A 26,733-nucleotide genomic window follows, 5' to 3' on the forward strand; every position below is an offset into this window, starting at 1 on the left:
CAAACGGACCAAATACATTTGGTTTGGTGAGAATGCCACTGCTGATTTCAGTGGTCTGAATTTTAAATATAGTGACACTGTAAGAAAGCTAGGAGTGATTATTGATTTTCTTTTACAAGGATTTTAAGTTAAGAAAACAAGTTGATTCAGTGATCAAATGTAGCTTTTACCACCTTTATCTTTCAGCTAAAGTTAAGCCTTTTTAAACTGCTAATGTTGAGAAGACTATAGCATTACAAGCTCAAGAACTGATTACTGTGACGTTTTTTATGTATCTCAACAGTCTTCAAACAGTTGAAAATGTGGAAGTACATCTTTAAACTTTCACCTCACATGCAAGCACCCCCCATTATGTCTCTCCTCCACTGGCTGCCTGTCTGTTTTAGAATATATTTCAAACTTTTAATGTTTGTTTTAAAGTTCTTAAATGGTCTGAGCCCCACCCAACATTTCTGATTAATTTGGTTTCTGCATGCATTGTATGTCTTTGAGGTTATCATCCCAGTTCTCGACTGTTCAGAGAAACAAAATATCCCCTCAGCTCTCAGCAGTACTGACCTTATCGGATTCTTTATAAACAAAATTGATTCTATTGAAAATAAGTTTTAGGTAAAACTGTCAAGTTTGGTGGCCAGTCAATAGCAGTGATACGATGGTCATTAACCTAGGTATTGTAATTTCTGACTGTGTGGCAGGCCCCAATTTCCTGCTGGAAAATAAAAATCAACACCTTCATAAAGCCTGCCAGAAGAGGAACCATAAAGTGCCCTAAATTCTGTGGTTGAAGGCTGTGCTGACTTTGGACTTTATAAAATATAGTGGACTAACTTCAACAGAAGACATGGTTCCTCAAATCACTGACTATGGAAACCTCACACTGGACCTCAGGCAACTTGCGTTCTTTGCCGGATCTTACATTGCAAATATAGCATATACTATCTACTTTCTTCTGAAAAGGGGATTTAGAATCAATGATTCTTTTTCCTCTTCACTCAGGTAGAATGCATGTGACGTGTTCTTGGGTTCAGGAGTGGCTTCATAGAAGGATTATGACTGATGTATTCCATATCTTGGATATATTTCTTTGTGGTCGATCTTAAGGCAGAGGCTTCAGCCACAATCAATGCCACTGGTAAAATATTCAAATATTCAATCTCGTTTCCCCCTGATGAATAATTACTCTACCAGTCAAAAGTTGGGAAACACTTTCTTGTTCAGTTGAATAGGGAAGTGTGTCCTTTTGATTGGTTGTGTAGGTCTGATTAAAACCTTGCAGTGATGATATGATTTTCACTTTTTAATCCAGTATTGTTAAAGCTGTCCTATCTTTTGGTAGATGGGTAGTCTTTCCGGTTTGTGTCCGCCTACCTTATTTATTTTGTCTTACCTCAGACAGTAATTTATAGGTGACAGAATTATTACATCCATGTAGATCAGTATTTAACTGTTCCATCTGTGTGCAAACTTCATGGAATACATTTTAAATTATTGAAACATTTTTTTTTGTGTGATTCTTCTGCAGTCTGATCAAAAAGTGGATGACTTAAAGTACACCAACACTGCAATGGGCTATTACAGAAAATGTTGCCTTTCATATCCATTACTTAGATATGAAGTTATCCATTTTATTGCTGAATTTAAAACTAAAAAAATCAAAATCAAATTTGATAACTTGGCCCTACAATGTCCCTACTTAGAGTAGGGACATCATTATTGATGAAATGGAAAAACAATGAAATTAAGAAAATTAGGCCTAGTTTTGTTTGTGGCTTTAATTTATTGCTGGAGTTGCTCTGTAAAAAATAGATTATGTTGAAAGTCACTTTCATGTTTTTTTCCGTCTGAGTTTTACGTGAGAGAAAAAAGAGAAAAAACATGTCAAAAAACCAAACATTTAATTTAACAGAAGTGAAGGCCTTAGCAAAGCGAAATCTTATCATATTTTATACCTAAACATTAAAGCAGTCACTAAAAAACTGGAAGTCAACAAGTACAGCTCTGATTTTTGGTGTTTTGTTTCACTTGTGAACTATTAAGGATGGCCAAAGGACCCTAACTCTACTTGCTACTGGGTTGTATTTTGTGAAACTGCTTTATCTGTAGAAAAAGATATACCCTTGACCACTATATAAAAACAATTGCTGTGACAAAGGCATTTTGGCAATAGATTGTGCTCTACCTATTTTTTCAACGGCTTGAATGGTTTTATGGCTGGTGTAAAAACAATTTTTTTTCTTGTTCTCTTCAAATTGAACTGAAATAACACTTTATAAATGCAATAAAGGGCTTTACCCAGTCTCTCATATAGACGTGGGGGAATTTTCACCCACTTTTTTGAGATCCAGGTTTGCAGCCATGGCTTTACAGCTCACACTTAGAGCATTTTAGCCAGGTTTCGATGTGGATCTTAAAGCTAGAGGCTCCATCCAAATACCCTTAATAATAGCTTCTAGCTCCTGTTCCTTGACCTTTCAAGGGGTCGACAGTAAAAACTCCTGGGTAGGAAAGGAGCTACGGACTACTGTGCCGAATTCGGATAAACTTTAACTTCTACGTCATTACGTGACGGAAACACACATGGATGATGTGAGTCAAATCTGGGCCTACAGCCTTCATAAAATAAACCACAAAGTGTGCGCTCTCTTCTCTCCTGACATTTTTGTTGGTTTCTGTGAGGAGGCTGTGCTGATAATTCATGTCTCGCAAAGGATTGTGGGATACCTTAAGGCGTCTTCGCGCCGGTAAGGAACGTTACAGAGTTCCTCGGCAAAACTAGCCGCAGGAGGGAGCATACAGGCTTCATTTCCTACCTCCTTCCTCACTGACTGCACTATTCGGACAGCACTTATCATGGCCACCTGCTGACGCACTTCCGCTTTGCCTAAAAAGTCCTTAATCTATAAAGGAATTCAGATTGAGCCAGAGTCGGCGATTTTTTCAGAAGTTTCCCCAAGTCTCTTTTTGAACAACTGCGCAAGACTGTCTTACCTGCTCATCTGCTCCTCAGGGGATTGAGTGAAAAAAATCTCCCAAATCCACTCTGGTCTTATTTCTTTTTACTGAGGATTCCTCTTCTTCTCCTAAACATGAACACAGTTTGCTTCTTGCGACTCTCAGGCCAAGTATACGATGAGAGCAGCGGAGCTACGATAACGGCTAACAGCGAATCTAACCGCTAAGATAACCCGATATATAAACACCATTATACTTTTACCCAGTATAATAAAAAGTGTTTCTGAACAGAATTGCCTATTATAGCTTTAATTGGTTTGTTGCAACCCACACTTTTCCAGCCATTCTGTTGTAAAGTTGCTTGTCTGTTTGGTTTATCAATGTCTCAGTTTAATGTTAGGCCGTCTGTGTTATAGATCTGCTTTTATGGATGTGGTCATACCTCCTGATGATTTCATACGAAGCCCCTTGTAGAGTCTTTACCTCTCAAATCCACTCGAAGCACCACGGGTGTACTTAGTTTTGCCCTAAACTGCATTGACATTGTCATATAAACTTACTGTTTAACATAATGATTATTTATGAGAAAGAAACAGAATGATCTCTCTGTCCAATTCTGTTCCTCATCCTGTCATAAATTGTAATTTCTGCAATTTCTTCATGTAACCACACAGTGGCGCTACATCCCTCTGAAGATGATGTTAGAAGCTTCAGTGGAAACAAAAGTTAAAGTTTTAATGTTTTCCTTGCAGTGATGTCTTGCTGTGTAACTGATAATAAGATTATTTTTATAATAATAAAATATAAATTTTTAATATTAATATTAAAATAATGTAGTTCAACAGTATTTTGTGGCTGGTAGACTCTATTGGCATGATTTTAATTAATGTAGACTATCCAAAGTTTTGGTCTCAGTTGACGCATTATTTTAAGTATAACAACTTGAAAACAGTTCTCTGCAAAAAATGATATTAGGCTGCTGCAGTTAGCAAAGATCAATTTATTAATTACAAATTTTTTTTTAAAGAACAGCCCATTAACATTATAAAAAATACGGACAGATTTGATTATTGTAATTTTTCCAATACATTTTCACGTGCTCCACAATCTTCTGTCCTTTCACAGTAGAGTGAACCTCCACACTCGCTGTTTGAAAGCTGCCCCAGCAAAGAATACGCACGGTCCTGTGAGTGATGGACAGGACTGGACCCCACTGGGTCATTTGGTCTTGTAGAGCTCTGCTGGCTCTTGTTATGCTCTGTGGACACTGAAGTGTGGGCTCCTGAGGGTGTCAGAGAGCTGAAGGCTGTGTGAAACTGTGGCTGTCCGCTGAGATTATTCGGAGAATGAACTGGTGTCTGGGGATTGGCGAGACTTTGTGAGTTGGCCAGAAAATTCAATTTAGGAGGAGAGTGCCCACAGTTTACTGTAGAACATAGTTGATTAGTGTTATCTTTTTCAGGACTGGATGTATTGTAGACACCCTGGGGGCCCTGACAAATCACAGAAAAGCTACTAAAAGCTGAGCTAATGCCCAGGAGGGATGAACCTCCATGGGTTTGAGGGTGGATCATATAAGGGGAGCCTGGGGTGGCTCTGGGTGTTTGAAACGGAGCGTACTGGCTCTGTAGCCCGTCGGCTGTTGTCCCATCTCTGTCAGAGCAGCGTAGGTGCGAACAAGTGGACGCAGAGCTCGAAGAAAGCAGCAAAGAGGGAGCTGTGCTGTGGGATGGCATTCGGCTGCAGTCCCATGCATTTCTGGCTGGGTAGCTAATCGTTTCATGACTCAGGTGTAGTTCACTCGATGAATCTAAAGAGACACGAGGCTGCCAGTCACTACATCTCGTCACCCCAGGAGGAGAGACGTGGTGAAGCGTGGGCAAGTTTGACTGCAGGAAATCCATTATGCCATGGAGCTCCTTAGTCAGGCTGGACACTTCTTCATTTAAGTTGTTCACCTGAGAAAAAAAATTGTAGACATGTTTCAGACTTTCATTAAAAAGTCCCTAAATTGTAATTTGTTTTATAAAAAAAACAAAAAAAAAAACATTTTTAAGCCTGTAGCAAGTAATTTTCCAGGATTTCCCTATGTTTGGCTCCAACCGTCTACCCATCAACTCTCACCAGGTTTGAGAAGCATCATCCCAAGCATGGTGCTGCCACCCCCAAGTTTCGCTGCATTAACGCTGCCTTCTGGATGTTGTCTGGTGTTAGTTTTCAGCCACGCCCAGAGTTTTGCATTTAGGCCCAAAGGTTCAGTTTTGGTCTCATCTTACCGCAGCCCTTACTTGCACCTGTTTGCAAACTGACCCTGTAAGATGAGCTAGACTATATCCACGTATAACCTAACCCTGCGTTAGACGTCGCCAAAATGTTTACCCCAGACCTGTCTTTTATGTCACCGTTTGTTCCCTAATGTTCTCTAGCAAATGTTTGAGGCCCTCACAGAACAGCTGTATATACCAAGAGATTAAATTACACACAGATGGAGTCTGTTTACTAATTAGGTGACTTCTGAAGGCAGTTGGTTTTACTAGATGGGACAGAAAGCCAGACACAGAGCAAGCAGAAAATCTCGGCGTTATCATGGACTTACAGAATAAAACCAAAAAAAATCACCATAATACATCCTTGAAACATTGCCAGAATGGAGGACTGTCAAGCCAAAGCATGTCACCAAATAACTTGCAACAATTGCTTTTATTTTAAGTAAGTTAGATTATAGTAATGGTATCTATATATGGGTCTATTAAAAAAAAATCAATTAGGTAGCTGCTGCTCTTCCAAAATGCTGCTCCCAGCAGCCTGACCAGCATTAGGGAAATGGATCAAGTTACACCAGTCCTTTAATCTCTTGCACTTGCTCCCTGTTTGTAAGGAGAGAATTTAAAATCTGGTTGATGGTCTATAAAGCACTGGTTGGTCTTGGGTCTAAGTACAGTGTATTCAGAGCTGCTGGTCAGGTATGAGCTTTGTTGACCCATCAGGTCATCAGCGAACTCTTGACTCTGCGTTTCTAGGACTGAAACTGATGAAGGGGAGACATCATTTAGTCTGTGTAGCCCTCGTCTCTGCCTGAAACCTGGAGATGTGAAGAAACTTTTGGCTCTTTTAAATCAGGACAGAAAACATGTCTGTTTACCGCCACTCAACCATCAAGGGCAAATATTGCTTTATCATTTACTTAATGTCTAAACTTTTTATTTGTTTATTTTTATGCTTTATTTTGTGTGTCATGTTTTTAGGTGATGCTTTGTTTTTCTTTTGACGTATCAGGTGTTTTTATTCTATCTCTGTTCCTTTGTTCTTCCTGTATAGCCCTTTGAATGACCATATGCATGAATGTTGCTATATGAATAAACTAGCCTTGCCATAGAACATTCAAACTCAAATTAAATACTTTAATCTATCTTTTTTTGTATTTATTTAGCTTGCATATCTAAATAATGCAAAATCAAGATGTTGCAAGGGTATGGATCTTGCCAGCAGTAAGTTTATGCTCTACTTCGGGCCTTGCTTGGGGACATGAATTCACCAGCCCTGCAGCTATAAGGAGGGGGACATATAGTCAAATCACACTGCTGACGAGTCTATTCCTGACAGGTAGGAGGGGACACTGCCAAGGCTTTCTTTGTTTTCTTAGAAAACGAAAGAGCGATCTGCTTGACCAAATCCAGGGCAAGGAAGAGTCGATGAAACTTTCTACAAGTTTGCAATGCCTGAAGCATATTTGCAATACCCAAGAGCTTGGTGTTAAATGAAAATCTGAATGTCACCACATGTTCAAACTTAAATCTATTAAAAGTTAGATCGTTTTTACCAGAGGCAGTTGATAAACCATAGCTACTACATTATTTAAACAGACTGATATATGCTGGGAATTAAGCACACGGCTTAATTCCCATTCTTCAAGGACAGGATGAAATCACTTTTATCCTGTCCTTGAAGATTATTCACAGGCAAAGATGCGACACACGTTATCATGAAATGTTAATAAAGTATTGCTTTTATAGAAGAAAAAAGATGGAATGTCATTATTTCACAGTTTATGTTCGAATCTCACCTCTTTATTTAATTTGCTCATGTTTTGTTTCACTTCTTCTGTCTCAATTAGCAGGTTTGCATTCACCTGGAATTCATCTAAAAAGAACAAAAAGGAAAATAGTGGAATCGCTGTCTTTGATATTCATAATACACTACAATCTGAACATTTCAATGACCTAAATTGCACTGAAAGTTTTAAATATTAGCATAAATTACAACATGAAGCAAAGTACGTCAAAGTTCTTACATCTGACGCCAATTCAGTTAGTGATGCATGTCACAAAACTGTTTCATCTTTTTCCTCACAAAAACAAAATCAATCAGCATGCTTCTTTGAACATTTACCTGAAACATTAGTCTTTGCATCCCCCTGCTCTATATTAAACTGAAATGAGTGGCTGTTGTCCTCAATTCCATCCACGACCCTGACAATGAAACAAATGGATGTCACGTCATTTCAAAAAGGGCGAACAGCAAGCAAGTGTAAAATCAGGAGGACGCAGTCACCTGGGACTCAGGTTGAGAGGACTAACACAAGACAGGGATGGAAGCAGTAACTTGGATGGCCGATGACTTAAACCGGAATCATTTTCGGAGACTGCGAGAATGAGATGGAGAAAGCTCTTCGCCGACAGAAGACCCGGGAGGGCGGCCGCAGCCTTGGTGTTGAGGAGCGGGCGATCGACAAGGGTGGAGCGCTTGGAATTGTTGGAGCTCCTGCCCTAAAGTGCTGAGACGGGAACACTGAACCAGACTGCCAGAACCTTGTAGGAGAGGTACTCTGCTCTGCCACGGAGGTTTCATGTCATTTGCTTGTTCTTCATCACCTCCCTCGATGACGTAGGGTGGCTTGTGATCCAAAGGGAAATGGCCCTGGGCAGAGAGAGATGGAAACTCAAGCAAGCTGACTGCAAAGTTATGTTTTAATTAATTTCTCTCTAATTTGTTCTAGGTGTCATATTTTTAGACCTTAGGGATGACTTTTAGATCTTTGGGCAGAAATAAATAGACAGGAAAGAAATATTCTCATTCCAATTCCTCCACTGTACTGTTACCTCTGGAGGTACTGTTACCGCTGGAGCTAATAGCCATTGGGTTGGTTTGCTTATCTAATTCATCATTTTCCAATGGTTTTCTGTGCTATTTTGGAACCAGAGGTGACTGAAAAAGGATGTAAAACTGAAGAGAAGATAAGCACTATTACATGCAAGGTTGTTGTCCATTCAGTAGAAATAACTTTGCAATGGCATTCATACCCTCTGAAACTTTTTCCAAAATCTTGTTGTTCTCCAAAAACCTTTCTGTTGGAATTGTATGTGATAAATCATCATAATTAGCGAAAGCGGTATGATAGAGATGGGTTTAAAAATATCTAACAAATGATATTAAAAGCGTGGCATGTATTTCTGTTTTTCTTATGGCCCTATTAGTCAATACTATGGGGGGGGGGGGGGGGGGCATATTTTGCTGCAGTTATAACTTCAAGTCTTTTGGATTGCTAGTATGTCTATGAATTTTGCACATCAAGAAGCTAAAAATCCTCACCCATTTTTCTCTTTTTTTTTCCACAAAATCGCTCAAGCTCAGTAATACTGGATGGAGAACAACAATAACCAGTTATTTTTCTATATTTAGCTCTGCATCTCTCTTTCACTCTACCAACTTCTCTGTCCCTGCTAATAGACAAGCATCACTACAGTACATTGTTACCACTGCCGTTATTAAATCTGGGACTGGTGTTTTCAGGGTGATCTATAGTGTTTGATTACAACCCCACTCTGCATTTTGTGTTTGAACATAAAAGCATTCCACGTGTTGGAAGGAGGTTTTATCTTTGTAAAATCCTTTTAAAACCATGCCTATTTTAGGCTTTCATTTAAAAAAATAATGTTACTTTGTGTTTAAAAATCACTTGAAATTTCAAACTATTGAGTTTGAAGTTGCAATGCAAAACAATGGGAATAATTCCCTTTTCAAGGCAATGCACACTTTTCTTTATAAAGTCTTTAGTCATATTGAAAAATGTACATTGTCTTTCCAAGTTGTCTGATTTATAATCTTTTAAAGTAGTTCTATACTTATGACAATGAAAATGAAACAACATCTTTATTGGTATGCCTTAATTATATTGGTGCAGTTGTGAGTAAATACACAGCACAGCAAAGCAGGCTCCCTCTGCAATTTCAAAGAATGCACTAAATAATGCAACGGGCTCTTTGATTTCTCCTGAGACCAGAGGAATGCTTTGCCAGAATGTACTTGTTTCATCATTAAACAAGCTAGGGTTCATTAAATGCAAACCAGGACATCAGCGAGTGATTAACTGCTGCTGAGCTTACTGTATCTTCTTTGCAGACATTAATTAAAGCATGAGGCTAAAATATTCAAAGCACCTTCATAAGATGATTGCAATGAGATGTCACCTCTATTGTTTTCCCTCTCTAGTGTCTGAAAGGTTGCATGCATACCAAAACATGCACGCAGTGTCAAAGATGCAGCTAAACAAAATTGTTTGCTTGACGTGAGAAGTGAAGGGAATTTTAACTAAATTTTATATTGGTTTTAGTTTTATTTTAATTGAATGTGCAACAGTAGTTACCATACACTGGATAATGCTCTCTGACTGTTTTTATTTTATTTTTTTTTGCTGTCCAAACTTAACTTAACTTAATCCCTAAGAGGAGGCATTTCAAGATATCTCTTGATCATAACCCGCAAAAAAGAAACACGTACCAGAGATTGCTTCGGAGTCAATGGAAATCTCCTTACTGCCTGCAGATATAAAAAAGGAAATAAAGAAATTATTACAGTATTTTCAAAGTATTATTATGCGCAGTATAAACATACCGGCCATGTAATTAGGTACACCTTTTCACGTGATTGTTAACATGAACAGAAAATCCTCCAATCACAAAGCTGCCTATCAATGATGCTGTAAAGAGGAATTGCTGACTTTCAGAAAAAGCATCAGAATAAGGAACGGATTTTAAGAAACGTTGAACTTGTCACAGTTGTTGGTGCCAGGCAGGCCAGTCTGAGTATTTTAGAAACTGCTGTAATCTACTGGGATTTTGACGTTTCTGTATAAACGTGAGAGATTATGTAGGGTTTATACAGCAGCTCCTGTGTGGATGAAACTGCCTTGTTGATGCCAGAGGTCATAGGAGAACGGCCAGAACGGTTTGAGTTGAACAATAGTCCGAATAAGCATTCCTTACAATCAAAGTAGAGTACCACCTTTGAAGCCAAAAAATATGGAACCTTGAAACAGATGAAGTAGATCACATATACACCACACAAGTAAACTAAGAACCGGAAACTGAGGCTGCAATTTAAGTAGGCTTGCTAACAGATTGAAAAAAATGTCACCTCGTCCAATGAGTTTACAAGTCAGATGGTAGATACTGAACTAAAAAACATGAAGGCATCAATACATCCTGCATTCTATTAGCGGCTCAGGCTGCTCGTAAGGTGTTGAGAACATTATTCGGCACAATGTGGACCCCTTGGTAAAGAGTTGTTCAATTAAAAACTAGAGTTGCACCGATACCGATACCAGTATCGGCTGGGGCGCCGATACCGCGCTAAAATGGTGGTATCGGTATCGGCAAGTACCAACAAATAGGTCACAGATACCATTTTGATGTTTGTATGTCACTTGAACGCAGCCTTCTCTCTTCCGAAACACACTAGTTCTAATGGATTCACTTTATATTAGTCTTTTTCCTGCTTTAATAAGGTAGCAGCTTGACAAAGCCATGATAGCAATTATTTTACATCCAAGTAGTATGCAGTTCTCACACACATAAATTTCAAAGTAATGGTATCGGTATGGTATCGGTATCGGCCGATACTGCACAACCAGGTATCGGGTATCGGTATCGGGGCCAAAAAATGGCATCGGCGCAACACTATTAAAAACAGGAGGCTAGCCATGAATTGTTGCAAAGCATGTCCATCCCTTTATGATAACAGTTCCCTATCTACTGATGGCCTCTACCTGATCAAAAATGCACCATGTTACCAATCTCAAATCATTCCCAAGTAGTTTCTTGTTCATTGTTCTGTTCTACCATGAGCTCCACAGCCACCAGACCTCAATCTGTCAGAGCACCTTTGGGATGTGGTGGAACAGCAGATCTACATCATGGACACCATGCTAGTACTTGGTTGGCCCCTCTTTTGTCTTCAGGACTGCTTTTACTCTGTGTGTGTTCAAGGTGTACCTAATGAAGTAGCCAGTGGGTTTATTTCTTATATTTAGTAAGAGGACCTATCAGATTAATTCTGCAGGACCACAAAGTTATATAGATGTCTTACATGGTAATCACTGCCCTCTCTCAAGTTGTAGGTAAGGTTGTGGTGGATGTCAGAGCTGAAGCGACTGCCATACTCTGGATACAACCTGAGGACCTCTCTCAAAGCCTTGACACTGATGTACTGCAAGTCACAATAGGTGAGCGCCTTCACGTCCGCATTTGTCTTGATCACCTGATCATGTTCTGGCAGGTTGGCCCCTATCAGGTCACCTTTGCCTGTAACGAAGGTCAAAGAGAGGAGTCGCAAAATGACGCTAGGAGATTCAGAGCTTAAACAGCTGGAAGTGTTCCGCACTTTGTGCACACTCACCCAGAATAGCTTGGACCATACCGTCTTTCAAGACTTCAAGAGAACCGGAGCAGACAAAATAATTAGCATGCAGGGCATCTCCATGGCGGATGAGGTACTCCCCTGGTGCGCAGAAGGAAGTCTTGATGTGCAGGGAGAGCGAACGCAGACACCCTCTGCTGGCTCTCTCAAACACAGGCAGCTGCAGGATGTCTTTGTTCAGATGCATGGCGATGTCTGCTCGCAGTTCGTCCGGGAAGTCATGCAACAGCTAAGAGCGAATGAGAAAATAAAAAGTGCTTTTACTGTGCTAATTTTGATGCGTCACGCAACACAGTGTCAGTCAAAGACAAATGTGAGCAGAAAATAAAAAAGAGAGGTAAGCTAAAAATGTCTTGTAGTCATGACATTTTAAAGTATGATAACTGCCCAGATGCCATGGCTTCACAATTTCACAGCATTTACACAAAGACTTTAAAAATGTGTTTACTGTTTTATTGCTTTTATGCAAATATTGTGGAAAATATGATATGAAATATAATTCTAGTAAAATTGCTATTTTGGTAAGAACAACCAAGCATGACAAGTGGCTAAATTTGTTTAAACTGTTAAGCAATGCTTTTGACGTCTATAAAAAAGTGACAAACCCATCACTGATGACATGAATGGTGATGATTATATATACAGACAATATTGTAAGCTCAGGGATATATAACTGCTTGTAGGCTTAATTACTTTTCATTTCAGGTACAAATGATCTTGTTTAAAGTAGCGGTCTCTAGTCTTCTCGACCCACTAAATGTCACTGAGTTTTGCAGGGACTTGGAAATCATTGGTAAGGGACGGATAAAAATTTGCTCAATTCAGGTGTGTTGGACTACGGATGTACGCGAAAGTTGGTCATCTTAAAAACATCTAGCCCTTAGTAGTTGCAATGTGAATTCTCCTTTTAATACCCAGAGGGGAGAGTGCCAGTCAGATGCTTGTAACTGCATGCATTAGCTATTTTAAAGCACCTTTTAGACAGTTCAGGTTCAATTTCATAGAAGGTTTGGATGACGCTAATATAGCACTCACAAATCTCGCTGTGAGTTGTGCCTGCTGTTCAGAAAGTTGTAGGATGCACTGGTTTAACTGATTGTTTTTAAATTAATTAGTTCTAGTTATATTTTATCTGTGATTTAATTAATTTATGTAGACTTGTATTTTGATTTGTCGGTTTGCACTTTTAATTAGGGTTGTGCATGTTTTGTTGATTGCTTGATAACAATAATTTATTTTTAAAACGAGAGTGAAGAGTGGGGATTTAGTTTTCACACCATTACCTGTTATTTGCGCAGCCAAATTCTAAACAGTTGAATTCATCTTTTCTGTAAGCATGAACAAAATGTCTTCTTTCAGCCAACTGATCGGCAGTGACATGTCAATCCATGCTCCTTACAGCCTGAGAAAAAAATGCTGTCACTCCGCCAGTTTCTCTGACATCTTAATTGAGGAACTTTAAACAGTAGGAGCAGTATGATGGAAAATGTTAAAGACTTTGAAAGTGTAACTTTTTAAACATTAATCAAAAATATTGTTTTTTGTGCCTGGCATAGAAAACTACATTTTCTCTGTATTTCATCAGCTATGGTTGGCCTCTATAAGAAGGAACTCTACATATAAAACCAATTATAGCAAAGCCGTCTCATAACTGTATCAACCTTGGAAAGTGTATAAATCTTTTGTCTTGTTTAATGCAATAAACCATACTGTGGTTTTTAAGGTTGCTGCAGTTTCATGATCCATCATGAGAGAAAACACATCCTGTTAAAAACAGCATCTTCACAGAAACCAGTGGCTGTGTTCATTGCATTCAGCTCCGAATTAATTATCCAGAGAGGTGATGGTGGGGGTGTTAATGAGTATACTCTCCATTTCAGCTCTGGGAATTTCTCCAAAGTAGATTCTGGCATTGTCATTGAAATCCTGTTTGCAACAAAATGACATCTACTTAAGGAACTGGAATAAGACTCTAGAGAATATAAAGTGTCCCACATTTAAAAGGTCTGGACGGAGAAGCACGCTGAGACATGTCATTGTTTCTTTTGATTGATACGGCTCAAAATGCTAAAACTTCATTTGCTTTTCTATATCAGAAAAAATGGTTAAACTGGTTTCCTCATGAAAAATATACAAGAGCTAATTTTGTGCACCATGTTAACTATATTACTAATCAGTCTCGTACTCTGGCAGAATTCAGAAAAAGATAGATGCCTATTGAAGGTGTTTTTCCCACCTACCTCATTTACGTTTATGCCATTGTTGACCGACCAGGTGGCTTGAAAGTATTCCAGCATCCTCTGCTTCAGCTGCTGAGGGAGTCGATGCACACGGTTGAAGTCCTTGAGGTCCTTCATGCGGGTGTGGTAGAGTGAGCGCCGTGAGTACATGCGCTGAATAATGGCCGTCACATTGCCAAAGACCACTGCGTGCATCAGGGCTGACGGTGGAAAAGACAATAAAGGTGATCCTCGAATGTTAAGCCCATGTGGGAGATCTCATTTCATGCTTTTAAACCCACCACCAATCAGCATGATGCAGATGGAGAAGATCTTCTCGGCATCTGTGTTGGCACAAACATTGCCAAAACCGACGCTGGTGAGGCTACTGAGGGTGAAGTACAGGGAGGCGATGTAGGCGCTGGGAATTGAGGGTCCACCCATGGTGCCGTTGACGTATGGCGTCTCCAGACGCTTCCCCAACTCCTGAAGCCACCCTGTTGGTACGGATGCATGTTTAATTTAGCAATTCTCAAAGGAAACGCCAATATTTCCACCGTTTCATTGCTTTATTCTCCTGTAGTGGAGTAAGTGTTGAAATTGGTCATACAATTCAAAGTAACATGACGCATTGTTAGCTACTCTGTGACCTGGACTTCCTCTGAGCTGAGGCGAAAAGCATGAGGCATTCAAGCATTCAACCGTGACAAAAAAATGAACTAGAAGCAGCTTCAGATTAAATGATACTGTAGGGACATACTAAACTCACCTATGTCCCAGGTAACAGGATCACTGCTCTCTATCTCCTTGCGTCCAATGACATACCAGATGCAGGCCATCCAGTGAGCCAGGAGGGCAAACACAGACATGAGCAGCGTGAGGACCATCGCGCTGTACTGGGAGTAACGATCCAGTTTCTGCAGGAGGCGCAGCAAGCGCAGCAGACGCACCGTCTTCAGAAGGTGCACCAGGGAGGTCTGGTCATGACGAGGACAAGCAGGTCACGCATTAAAACATTCTGTATTATTTTTTGCTTAATAGCATTCCAACTTTTTAAGCTGGACAGATACTCTGGTTTCTTAGCAACTGGCAAATGCTCATGAGAATTTCTACTACTGGAAAAAAGAAGAATGCTAAAAAGGGCCAAATTTGAATTATGGACATGGCCAAGACTGTGGTCTTTGCTGGTAAAGCTTAAAGTAACTACATGTCAACCTTTGTTTTTGATGGACCTGGTTCTCTTTCAAGGGTCCTGGAATCAGTTTTTAGAGCTGTCGTCAGGGACTTTTAGAAAACGAGGAGTTTTTAAACAAAAATCTGGTCAACCCCATGTGCTGGATAAGAATGGGTCATCATTTACCCTTTTAACAGGATGATCATCCAGAACACAAGAAATCATCAGCACAGAAATTGTTCTGACACAAATGAATCCTCTTCCATGGCTGTCTAATCTTCCAAATCTGAACACTACCACAGACCTCTGGGGTGAGGAAGGGTAAATTAAACACCCAGGACCCTGGGCGATCAAGGAAAAGTGTGCAAAGAACAGTGAAAAAAAACCTTCTTCTCACCAACTGTTAAAAACAATTATTTCCTAACAGGGGATTAGAGTTTCTTCCCACAGAATAAACATGATACTAGGTTGTCTGACTTTTCTAATATTTTTAGTGAGATTACTGAAATAAAAGACTACTAGTTCCAAAAAAAGTAAAAAACAAAGCAACTGGACTTGTTTTCCGTAGTTGAGGACGTTTCGCTTCCTCTCCAGGAAGCTTTCTCAATTCATAAGGTCTAGAGTAATGATGAGTACCAAGCTTTATACTACTGCCCAAACAAAGGCCTTGTAATGGCTTAGATAACATGCAAATTCAACCGAAACAGGTCCACCCGTTAGTAATGGGCGGTCGTTAAAGACATTAAGATAGCAGATTAAACCGAAACTGGTCCACTCCTCTGTAACGAGGAGTCGTTAGGATTGTTATTGGCCTGGCTTGCCGGAACAATGTTTTGATCACCCGTATGGGGGTGAGAATTGAGGTGATGATTGGCTGGAATTAATTCTATAGCTGTATTTTAAGTTTTTGAGAGTTGGAACCTAAGGCCTCCTCCTCTGTTTAAGGTTGTTTTTTCTCTCTTAATGTAGATGGCTTCCTTCACACCCCTACGATAGGGAACCAGGCCATTACAAGGCCTTTGTTTGGGCAGTAGTATAAAGCTTGGTACTCATCATTACTCTAGACCAGTTTCTTTGTTTTTTACTTTTTTTGGAATGACCATGACCTGGATGACTGAGAATCTTCATCAGCAAAAGACTACTAGGTTTCAATGTCTTGCCCATGATGCCAAAAATGACAAAAAGATGAAAGACAGTAAAGGGGACATATCTTGCTTTTCAGTTCCTCCTTTTCCCATTTAAGTAATGTGATCTGTATAATCTTTATCCAGAATGCTTCCTCGTTTATTTGCCTTCACATTCCCCCTTTTCACTCTTGTTCTGAGGTGCGTCTGAAAGCAACTCGTTTTGGAGTGGTCTCTTTAAATGTAAAGGAGGGACTTCATCCGCCGTAATAGAGAACAGAGGAAACTGAATGGCATGAAAAATATGACTCAAAAGTACACAAAAAATAAAAATGAAGGGCTAAAAAACTGGATTTTGCATGATATGTCCCTTTTAAACAAAGAAGCATGACATCATCAGCATTGTAATGACTGTCTCACCACTGAGATGTTGAACGCATAGAGAAGGTCAAACGGCAATGCTGCAATCAGATCCACAAAGAACCAGGTAGTGAAGTAATGCAGACAGATGGACCGGGCATCGTACACTACCTGACCCGACTGGCTCACGTATGTGGTGCGGAAATTCAGGATAATATCTGCAAACGTTACAGAAACATGGAACAGAAAGAGAGAGAGTGTACAAAGAATCAAGACTTGCTCTGAATTTAGTCCACCAACATGCTAGGGAGAGAATTGCACGTGATAACTGGTGAGCTAATTTCGTACGACTGTCTCTTTGCAGACAAACCTGCCAAGAGGTCGCGTGACAGACGTGTTATGGCACTCCCGTTGGAGGTGAACTGGGACGAAGTGAGAGGAATCTAATTATGATTTATAACCTAGGGCAACACTGACTCTCTGAGTGGGTGAGAAATGGTGGGAGGTAGTCACGTGTAAGCCATCACCAAGGAAACAGCTGTAATTTAAACTTACTGCTCCTGTCTTTCCATAATGCTTCTTAGGACGTTTCAGCATAAAGGTCGACAGGTTGTTAACGCTTACCCATTTACTCCACTAAATCCAACATTTTCAGTAAATGTGCAAAAACCGTACCAGCTATGAAGAGCATCTCCACCGCTATGTCGCTCCACGTGGTGCTGCGAGTGACCAGTGAAAGATGATCGCCGCCCTCGCTGTGGCTGACAAAGCAGACGTTGAAAGGTACGGTGACGGCAACGTAGAACGTCGCCAGCAGGATCAGCCAGTCCCACATGGCCTTGACGAGGCTGTAATGCAGCAGGATGAAACGTGATTTCTTCACAGAGGCCACTTTGTACTCGGGCAGGGAGGGTTTCTGGAACATGCTCTGAAATGACCACAAGACATGAAGCCTTCAAATCCAAATCTGGAATGCCCTCAATGACATTCAGCTGAATACAGGTGGTTTTAGAAAGCGGTTTAATCTAAAATGGACTCTTGAGGAACACTCAAGAAAGTATGGATATCAAGCTAACGTTGCTCTCACATTAGTCAGTTTCCTCTTGCTTCTCTTTGTAACCAGGTTATTCAGGCGGTGCAGAACAGTCCTCCCCCTTTTCTGAGCTCTAATAAAATACGATCGGCTGCTTTTTCGGTTTTCTTTGGTGGCCTCTAAAAATCACAGAAAACTATTGTAATTTTCGTGACAATCAAACTAATAATAAAAAAAAAACTAATAAAAGAACTAATAAAAAAACAAGAACAATGCGTTCTTTTGAAAAAAACACAGCAAGGGCTCACCATCTTCATGGACGTAGTGATGGCTTTTCCCATATGATTCGCTGACATCTTTAAAGGACAGCAGAAACAGCACCACCTCACTTTTCTCGTTTTTAATTGGGACAATATCCAGGAGACACCAAAACTGATTTCCTGTGAGTATCAAAAGGTTATTCAGGGATATTACACAGAGACAAACTATCAGACCCTTTTTAGACTGAAATGTTCTCTTAATGGCTAAATATAAGTACTCTCACTAAAATGAACCAGGAGGATATGTTGTTTTGTATCTTGTTCAGATGCTTAAATGATCAAATTCATGAATGCCGTGTTTACTTTATGTATCCAGATGTGGGTTCAGGGGGCTAACTGAAAGGGAAAGTACAATTAAAACCCAATCCTCACCATTTTTCCTGTAAAAGCAGATCTCTCCTTGATACTCCTGCTGGCCCTCCAGAGCTTTGTGCACCTGCTCCATCACACTATCACTGGTCTCAGCCCCATGAAGGAAGCTGCAGGTGCAGGTTTTCTGCATTACCTCAGTCCGAACAAAGCCGGTCAGCTCGCAAAACCCATCAGAACAATAGACGATGCGATAATCATGGCAACCTTGAGCATTTCCCAGAAGGAAGTTACTGTCTGTGTGTACAGGAAAAAAAAAAACACAAACAAACAGTGAAGGTTACCGCCTGATCAATGGCAATCACTAACTGAACATTAGTGGCCAAAGGAAAGAGCAAATTCCCCAACAGGGCCTTTGCTAAAGCAGCAACAGACAATGATGTATATGTTTATAAGCCCAATCAGTAAAATAGAAGGTGTTAAAACGTGAAAAATATAACACTGGTAAGACCAACTATCCACAAGCTGTTCCTGGTTTTATGTGCCAGTAGCAATAGAACAGCTTGCCTTCACAGGAAATAAGAAAATTGGTTGTTTAAAGATGTCATGCCTAAAAGCGAGAGGATTTTTTTCTTATGAGTCTTTTTTTATTTTTGTCAGGTGGCCCGGTAATTTGCCCAGTGAATTGGTATTGCTGCAGACAATTAATATTGGTGATTACTGGATGCCATACTAAAAATTTGTCTGTTAGCAATGTGATAGCATGCTATTTGTGAGCCAGTGGAACATACAATGATATAACACTTCACTGTATAGGCCTACATATGTTTAGCAGGTAGTTAGATATTATTGTGCATATTTAAATACCTCAAGATTGAAGACATTGAAGTGATTTGAGGCCATGTTCCAAAGGTGATGAACAGGAAATAAAAAGGAGGTTTGCTCACAATGGTGAGTCTTTGATTAGACAAAAATAACCTAAGCAAAACCAAAAGGCAGTTTTTATATCAATATTTCTTTTACTAAGAACAAAAATAACTTGGACCAATATGAAAATAGTAATTTTCCCTAAATTTAATGACCTGTTGTGCCACCCTTGGTGGAAATACTTGTGACCCAGCATTTGCGATTACTGCCAATGTGTCATATAACGCTGTGGAGGAATGTTGGCCCATTGTTTTCATTTAACCTGATTAGAGGGTTTTTTGAGCATAAATACTCTGGTTAAGATGAAACCTGAGCATCTGAGTCACTGCAGGCAAATACAGTTGATTGTCCTTCAGAAGTTATTCTGTTGTTTTGGTGACCTCCTGGATGGTTTGTCGAGGCTTTCTTAGTTGTATTTTTGTAGCCAGGCCTCTACGGGTAAACTTGGATTTTTTTTCTACCTCTCCCCTTCTTCTTTGTCTGCAGACAGTACCCTTTAGTTTATAATAATGAACTCTTGTACACATATAAGTGTTCCTCCCAATTCATCATTGAATCTTCCTAATATTAACCTGTAATATTAATCAGTTGCCCCTGAATGTGCTATAATATATATTTGCATTTGAGTCAGCAAACACTTTGGCCAATGACAGAGCATTACATAGTACATCTGTTTTTTTTAGCATAAACCTGGTTTATATAAAAATTCTAAGATTTGAAATCAGTGTAAATTATTATTGTTTTAAGTGTTACCTTCCTTGTTATTAACGCTGCATATTAGCATGGACCCTGTTGGTTTCTGTTTGTTGTAATTCATTTGTAATGAGTAGAAATTGGTTGATTATTGACTTTATTGGTTCCGAGCTGTAGTAAGGTTACATAATGTTAATTAAAGGGTAATTTTTTTTGTTGATTTTTCAGAAAGTTGATAATCCTGATAAATATTCAAAGATCTACTGTTTGTATTTTTTTTAATTTTTATTACTGTTTTTTGTCAATAAGTCTCGCAATAAAGGCCAATTTCTTAGTTTTTTTGTGTCTTACTTATTTCTTGAGTTTGGTTCTTTGTGTTTTAGTTTATTCTTTTAAGGCTTTTTCCCCTTTCAGTTCGTAGGTCCTTTTGTGTTTCATCTGAGCTCTTTGAACAGTGTCTGTGATAATTAATGTGACAAATCTCCTTGCCTCAGTAGCTTCACATTCTCTCAGAACTGTTGTGAATCCCTCTGATGAAGCTCACTTGGTTTCACTTCTACGCTCTATCCTTTTCTCAGAATCTAAGCTTCTTGGCTTCCATTGATCGGGGCTGGTTTCTTCCTCTAAACTTCCCTAGTCTGTCGTTAGGTTCTCCATGTGATATTTTTTAAAAGTCTGTTTTAATTATTAAATTCATTTTCACTCTTTATGCAGCTTCTGATCTGCCTGCATTTGGGTCCAACAAAACATCCACTATGAAACTTTCATTATGATTTCCAAACACTCCTTCTGTTAAAACCGCCTTTTGTCACAGAGCAAAAGAGAGCGTAACTAACGAAAAAAATTCGACCTAATTTCAAAACTGTTCTGTACAGTTTAACTAAAAACAAACACACAAGTCTGCTGTGAGGAAATGTAAAACATAGAAAATCTGTATTTATCTATACCTTGTAATTTTAAAAGTTTGTTAAAGCTTGTTGTGATTTATTTATTTTATAGGAGTCAATTAGCAACCCATTGCCTGGCTTGGTCACATTTGCTGTTCCTTCAGTGTAGATGTGTACAGTCTCTCCTAATTTCTTTCTTGTGTTTTCACCAATATTTATAAAACATCAAGTTTTTGTAATTCCACTATTGTCACTTTCTCCAATTATTCATGGATTTCTGTACCTCTCTAGTGTAGGTAAAATGCTGTTGAATTTGAACCTGCTTCTCCTGACTGCTACCTTTGCACATCAAGAATCTGCAATCTATAGCTTCAGCTAAAGCCAGTGATGCAATATGTGAACCTATGCTTGTTTCTCTTTAATTCAATATGTTCTTACACACACTTATATGACCAAAGTTTTGAAATAATTAATCATGGTCTAAATTTTTCACATCAAAAGATCTGGCTTTAACTGAGCTGTGTATAGTTTGGCTCAGCTGTAACCCCCTGGATAGGAAAAGTATTCACCCTCCAAACTGAAGTTTATATGTTATCAGATTGATTTATGAACATTAATATCTGCTAATTTAAGTTTCGAATAAATGACAGCATCCTATCACAATCATCTGCAGATTTGCTTTTCTCTGCTGCCTCTTTAACACTCTTGAGAAACGTATGCTATGAAATCAAAAGAAAGCTATTAATATAATTTTATTACATCATCTGCAGTAAAATTTGAAAAGCATCATTAAAGGAATTATTATACTGTCTCCCTAATTCAATAAATCAAACATACAGGCACGTCTCCCTTCTATTCCTGAATAAGGTGTCCTTTTTAATCCACTGAGCAAACAGCATTTTTAAAAAGTCCTCTGTTTGACATAGCAAACATTTCAACAATGATGTAACTTCAAGGACAGCATAGAGCACCTGCAGGATGAATGGAAGAGGAGCTTTGTATTCTCCCGGTCGAAATCAAAGTAAACATGCAGAACAGTTTATTCACCATTGAAAGGCTCGATTTCATTAGAAATTATTAATAGTAGAAGGAAATATGCAATCTGTCACATAGTTTAATTAAATGTTATGTCAGAACAGGTCAATCTGTGTTCCAGAACTAAATTCTAGTAGGACTTCATTGTTGTCATATATTCTCCTTCTTTCTTCTGTTTTTTTTGTGAATTCTCAGAAGTCCCCATGGCAACACTAAAGCGGAAAGATCTTTTATTAGCTTTCTAACTACATCGCCACGTACTTGAAAACATCCACACATCTGGCTGCAAACATCAGTTGAACATGTATTTCACTCTAGAAACGTAACTTTGACCATTGCCGCATAATTGCTGGTAATTTTCTAATCATTTCACATCGTTTTAATACAAAAAAATCTGACCATGTCGCTTTGATCAAACCTGCCATGTTCGACATCCGCTGACCAGTTTAATGGTCAATGAAACAGGGCAAAATGTACTCAGTGAGTAATGCAAAATGCCGCGAAAATCTGTTTTCCTGACTTCAGAATCTCGGTCAGCGTGCATCAAGTGCATTTCCTGTTTTGTAATGAATCCAATCTCCTCATCATTTATAAAAATAAATAACGATGCACCTTGCATGTTAACCGCAGGCACAAGCCCCCGCAAACCAGCCAAGATTAAGGTGTGGAAATGGCTGGATGTGTGGATGGATGATTCGGCACTTGTGAGGTGAAAAAGGATGAAAGATGAAATCAGGTCAGGAAAAGGTGGCCATGAAGAGGCAGGCATCAGGGGGTGAAAAAGCTGAAAAGGTCAATCTTAACATCAGTTCTGTCTTTAGTGGATGACTGTTTTCTATGTTTTGAGGCGGTGGGTGATAATATGAATAATTTAGCTGATTTTCCAGCTTTCAAAAAGGTTGACTGAGCAAGACCTCGGCTGATATCTGATAAGCTCCCCACCACTGCATAATTAATTTTAATCAATCTCCCTGGTTTCATAGCAGGATCATGTGGATACTGTCTCCATCCCTGTTCGCTGTATGTTTTTCAAATGCTGGCGCTCACCTTTCAATCAAGCCGGGTTCAAGACGGAGGAGCGTTTGATGCTGAAACTCTCTCCTATCAAAAGATCTGACAGCTGAGACTGAATAACGGCCTGTTGCCTTACAGGGTCATCGCCACAAATTCCTGTTGTTTTGGACAGAAGCAAGATCACTAAATATGTAATGTGTGTTGGTGGGTCATCACCAAGAATTTCTTTTTTTTTGTGTGTGTGTGTAACAGTTGTTAAAAGCAAGCACATCCTTATCAGTTTTTGGACCTGTTGATGTCTAACTGCATGTGATAGGTGTAGATTAAGTTACTTGGTGGAGATAACCAGGCTTGGTTCAATCAAAAACACGACAAGCAATAATAAAAGAATGATCCAAATAGTAAAAAAAGAAAACACACACACATGTTGCTCTGAGCCATAACACAGGACATCCAAACAGAGCTAAATTCACACTATTTCATTATTTTGTTGTTTGGCGAAGGCAGTAATTTTATTTTACGGAACACATAATTCTATTACAACCAGCTTTAACTATAAATTCTATTTATAGTACGGAAATTGACGCATAAAACAAAAAAAGCGTGGATTGTTGTGTTACCTTTTTCCATATGTTAAAAGTATGAAAAAATAATTCTGTTAAAGATGGCTAGTTATAAAGGCCATGTTATCCAAATGAAAAAAAACATTCACATAAATGTTTTTAGTATTGCATACTAAAAAGTACATCCCTTTTTGTCTCAGTTTTTTATGTGTGTCTTAAGTTTTCCTGAATCATATCAAAACATGAGTAAAACCTGCAGTATGAAAATATGTATTTAATTTATCAAGTTGGAAACAACCACATCACATTGTACTGGGTGAATAAATGATTAATGATCCAGAAATGAATGCAAATTTCTGGATTTTTTTAAAAATCAAGTTGCACGTTTATACACAAAATCTGAAAACAGTTCATATTTATTTTATTATATTAAAATCGGTTTCTCACCAGTAGGAACACACATTTTTTATGTCGACCTACTTCACCAAAACATAGCAAAACTGCTGCCAGAATACACAATAAAAATCTCTTAACATGTTTCATGACATAAAAAACAGAACATAATTAAATAGGGCAATTCATGCCCCTTGTGGGCTGAGTATTTTTAACTGTCACACAAACTTTAATTGTGCTTATAAGTGACCCAGAGGGCCATTTCAGACCTCTGTTTGTAGAAAAAAAATAGGAAAATATAAGAATACTCTTTGAAGTACTTACGACTTCCATCAAAGTGGTTTGCAATGCTGTCCAAAAAGGTATTTTGTGGAGCAAGTAAGCCCTTCATCACAGGCATCTTGTTTAAGATTTTGAAAGGAGAGTTTCAGTCTCCAGCAGTTTGTCACCAGTCCATAAGAAACACCTGAAAGAGACCCAAAGTGTTGCTCCCTGGTCTTGCTGAGTGTAAACTTCTAAGTATTTTTGCGGGATGCAGAAATTAAAGCGGAGACTGTCAGAAGACCTGATATCTTTGTCAGAATATTTCCAGTATTTGCTGTCCTCTGCAGGTTTTCTCTCAGTACTGAGCCAGGAATAATCAGGTTCAGCTGCACGTTGCTCAGCGTTGTCTTGTATCACGGCATATGCTCAACTGCTCTGTCTGTCTTAACTGCACTAAGCATGATTCCTGCCATCTCTGAGTCCCCTCCCACCATGGGAGTCTGAACACTGAGTTCAACACTCATCGCTTTCCTTGTTTAAAACAGCCAGTCTCTTCCCACATATCTTTCCCCAACGAAATTAGTAGAAATTAGCGTCATCCTCCATGTCTTCCCACTTTCCCACTCCTTACAACGCTTCCTATTACAAACTCCTCATTAGGATGTAAAAAGAGGCTTCTCCAAGCTTTTCCTTTCAGATCATCGATCAACTTCACTTGTGTAGTGTAAAAAAACAGGTCAGAGCTTCATTTTGTGCTGGTTGCTGTGGATACACTGAAATACAGAAAGTAATGATGAGATTTCTTCACCACAGGGATTTTTTTGTCTCCTGTCTATTATTTGTACAGATGGAGATGCCGAATGAAGAAAGTTAAAAAATTATTGCTCCCCCCCCTCCCCTTTTACGTGAAATCAATGTTTATAGCTAAGAATGATTGATTCTCAATCGGTGGAGGGATTCTGTTGTTTGGATCAAAATGTCTTTAATACACACTCTCCCCCGCAAAAAAAAGCAGAAAGAGGAACAAATTGATTGGGACATCTGTAACTACATGAGCATTTTTGCAGTATATCCTTGAGATAATATTAGACAATGTTAAAAACATAAAAAAGAACAGTTTTAAAAAATATATAGTGGCATTTTTTAGACAGTGAAACAAATTAATCCCAATTTAGCTTACTTCACATAGTTTTCACAGTAAATAAGAGATGCACTTCGAAACAAGCAGGAAAATATGAAAAGGTTCCTTGTCATATGTATGCAGTCATATACAGAATCAAATCATTGGCACCCCTAGTGAAAATGTTTGAAAAGTATTTTAGGAAACCCAATATTTAATGCAGTGGCATGATGTTGACAGTTATCTATTTTAACAAAATCACTCGCGGTGCACTTATCGGCACAACTGACAGTTCAATCTGGAGAGACTCACACAGACAAGAGGCAATTAGAGAGATTTATTGACATAAATTATAAAAGCACTTCGGCGGCCAGACCCCGGCAGAAGACGTGAAAGTTGCGAATGTCTGTCAGTTTGGATGTTCATTTTAGGATTAGGATTAGGATTAGTGAAGTCTTCTCCCTGGGGTCCAGACACTGGTGGTGGAGGCCAGAGGAGAGAAGGAGTCTGGTGAAGCCGGCGAGCACGAAGGAGGAGATGGGGTGGAGGAGGGTCAAAGCTCAGATGAAGAGCAGAAGAATCCGTGAAAGGAGCGCCTTATAAGCAGAGTCTTGTGGGATGACAGGATGGGGACTTGACACAGATTGACTGGCGCAGGGATGCATGACGAGGTAATCAGGGGAAGCAGGTGTGCCGGGGGTGGGTCTTCCAGTTTGAAATTTCGTCTAAGCTTAATTTGTTATCCACTGTCTTCCACCTCTCTGAGATCGGGTCACAAGGTCACAGGTCCAGGAGAGAAACCCAGACATCCTTTTGCCCAGTGACCCTCTTGAAATTGTTCTGAGGCATCCCAAGGCATTCCAAGGTAAAAACCATGTATAGCTACAGTCTCTCCAGCAAGTCCCGGTGCCTGACCTCGCTGGAGTGGTGCCTAGAAAACCTCCAAAAGGAGGCACCCAGGAGGCATCCTATTCAGATGTTCAAATCACCTCAGCTGACTCCGTTTGATGCGGAGGAGATGGATATCCTCCATGTGTCATGACCATAGGTTAGAGTCAGAAGGTAGACCCGACCAGTAAATCAGGAGCTTTGCGTTTTGGCTGTTCAACACACACACACACACACAAAAAAAAAAAAAAAGCAGTTCACACGGGAACAAGACACTAGATAATTAAACTCCTGTAATTCTGTGATGGTTGGGATCTGATCCATTTGGACAAATACCAACATACTTATTACACCTTGGTCCTGATCTTTTTACTGTATTGACATCTGGAAGGTGATTTGAGTCCTTTAGCAGGTTTTAGGACTGTCATCGACAGTCTTGTAAATAACTATGGTCTGGTGGTTTGCTATTTTCTATTAAATGCACAATGTTCAGTTTGTGAAACAGTCTTTGTTCAATGCTCCCTTTCATTTTTATGGTGTCTTTCCTTTTTATTGCCTTGTGTTTTTTTCTACATACCCTTTAATGTGTGTCGCTGTTCTCAATCAGTGTTCTCTGTCTTTTATATGATCCTCAAGAGAAATGTAACCTTCGTTTACACGGTGTAAGGATGACAAATAATAAAAAATTATGTTCTGGTTCGTGCAAAATTGAGTTTAATTGCAGTTGCATCAAAGGTAGATTCCAATCTACTAACTGACTCTTC

The 26,733-nt window shown here is 39.3% G+C and overlaps 1 protein-coding gene across 1 annotated transcript; it reads right to left on the minus strand.

The window, feature by feature from the left end:
- Positions 1–4,011: 4,011 nt before the first annotated feature.
- Positions 4,012–24,434, minus strand: kcnh4a (potassium voltage-gated channel, subfamily H (eag-related), member 4a). The gene is given in 18 exon segments (XM_036148682.1): positions 4,012–4,910; positions 7,016–7,092; positions 7,342–7,421; positions 7,504–7,586; positions 7,588–7,869; positions 9,730–9,768; positions 11,317–11,531; positions 11,626–11,875; positions 13,887–14,086; positions 14,168–14,362; positions 14,635–14,842; positions 16,584–16,741; positions 17,199–17,451; positions 17,611–17,735; positions 17,865–17,996; positions 18,249–18,482; positions 24,022–24,163; positions 24,263–24,434. Coding segments are annotated over 17 exon segments (3,498 nt in total). The 5' UTR covers positions 24,098–24,163; positions 24,263–24,434; the 3' UTR covers positions 4,012–4,019.
- Positions 24,435–26,733: the final 2,299 nt, after the last annotated feature.

Source organism: Fundulus heteroclitus, chromosome 16 (genome assembly GCF_011125445.2).
Source record: "Fundulus heteroclitus isolate FHET01 chromosome 16, MU-UCD_Fhet_4.1, whole genome shotgun sequence".
NCBI classification, from domain to species: domain Eukaryota; kingdom Metazoa; phylum Chordata; class Actinopteri; order Cyprinodontiformes; family Fundulidae; genus Fundulus; species Fundulus heteroclitus.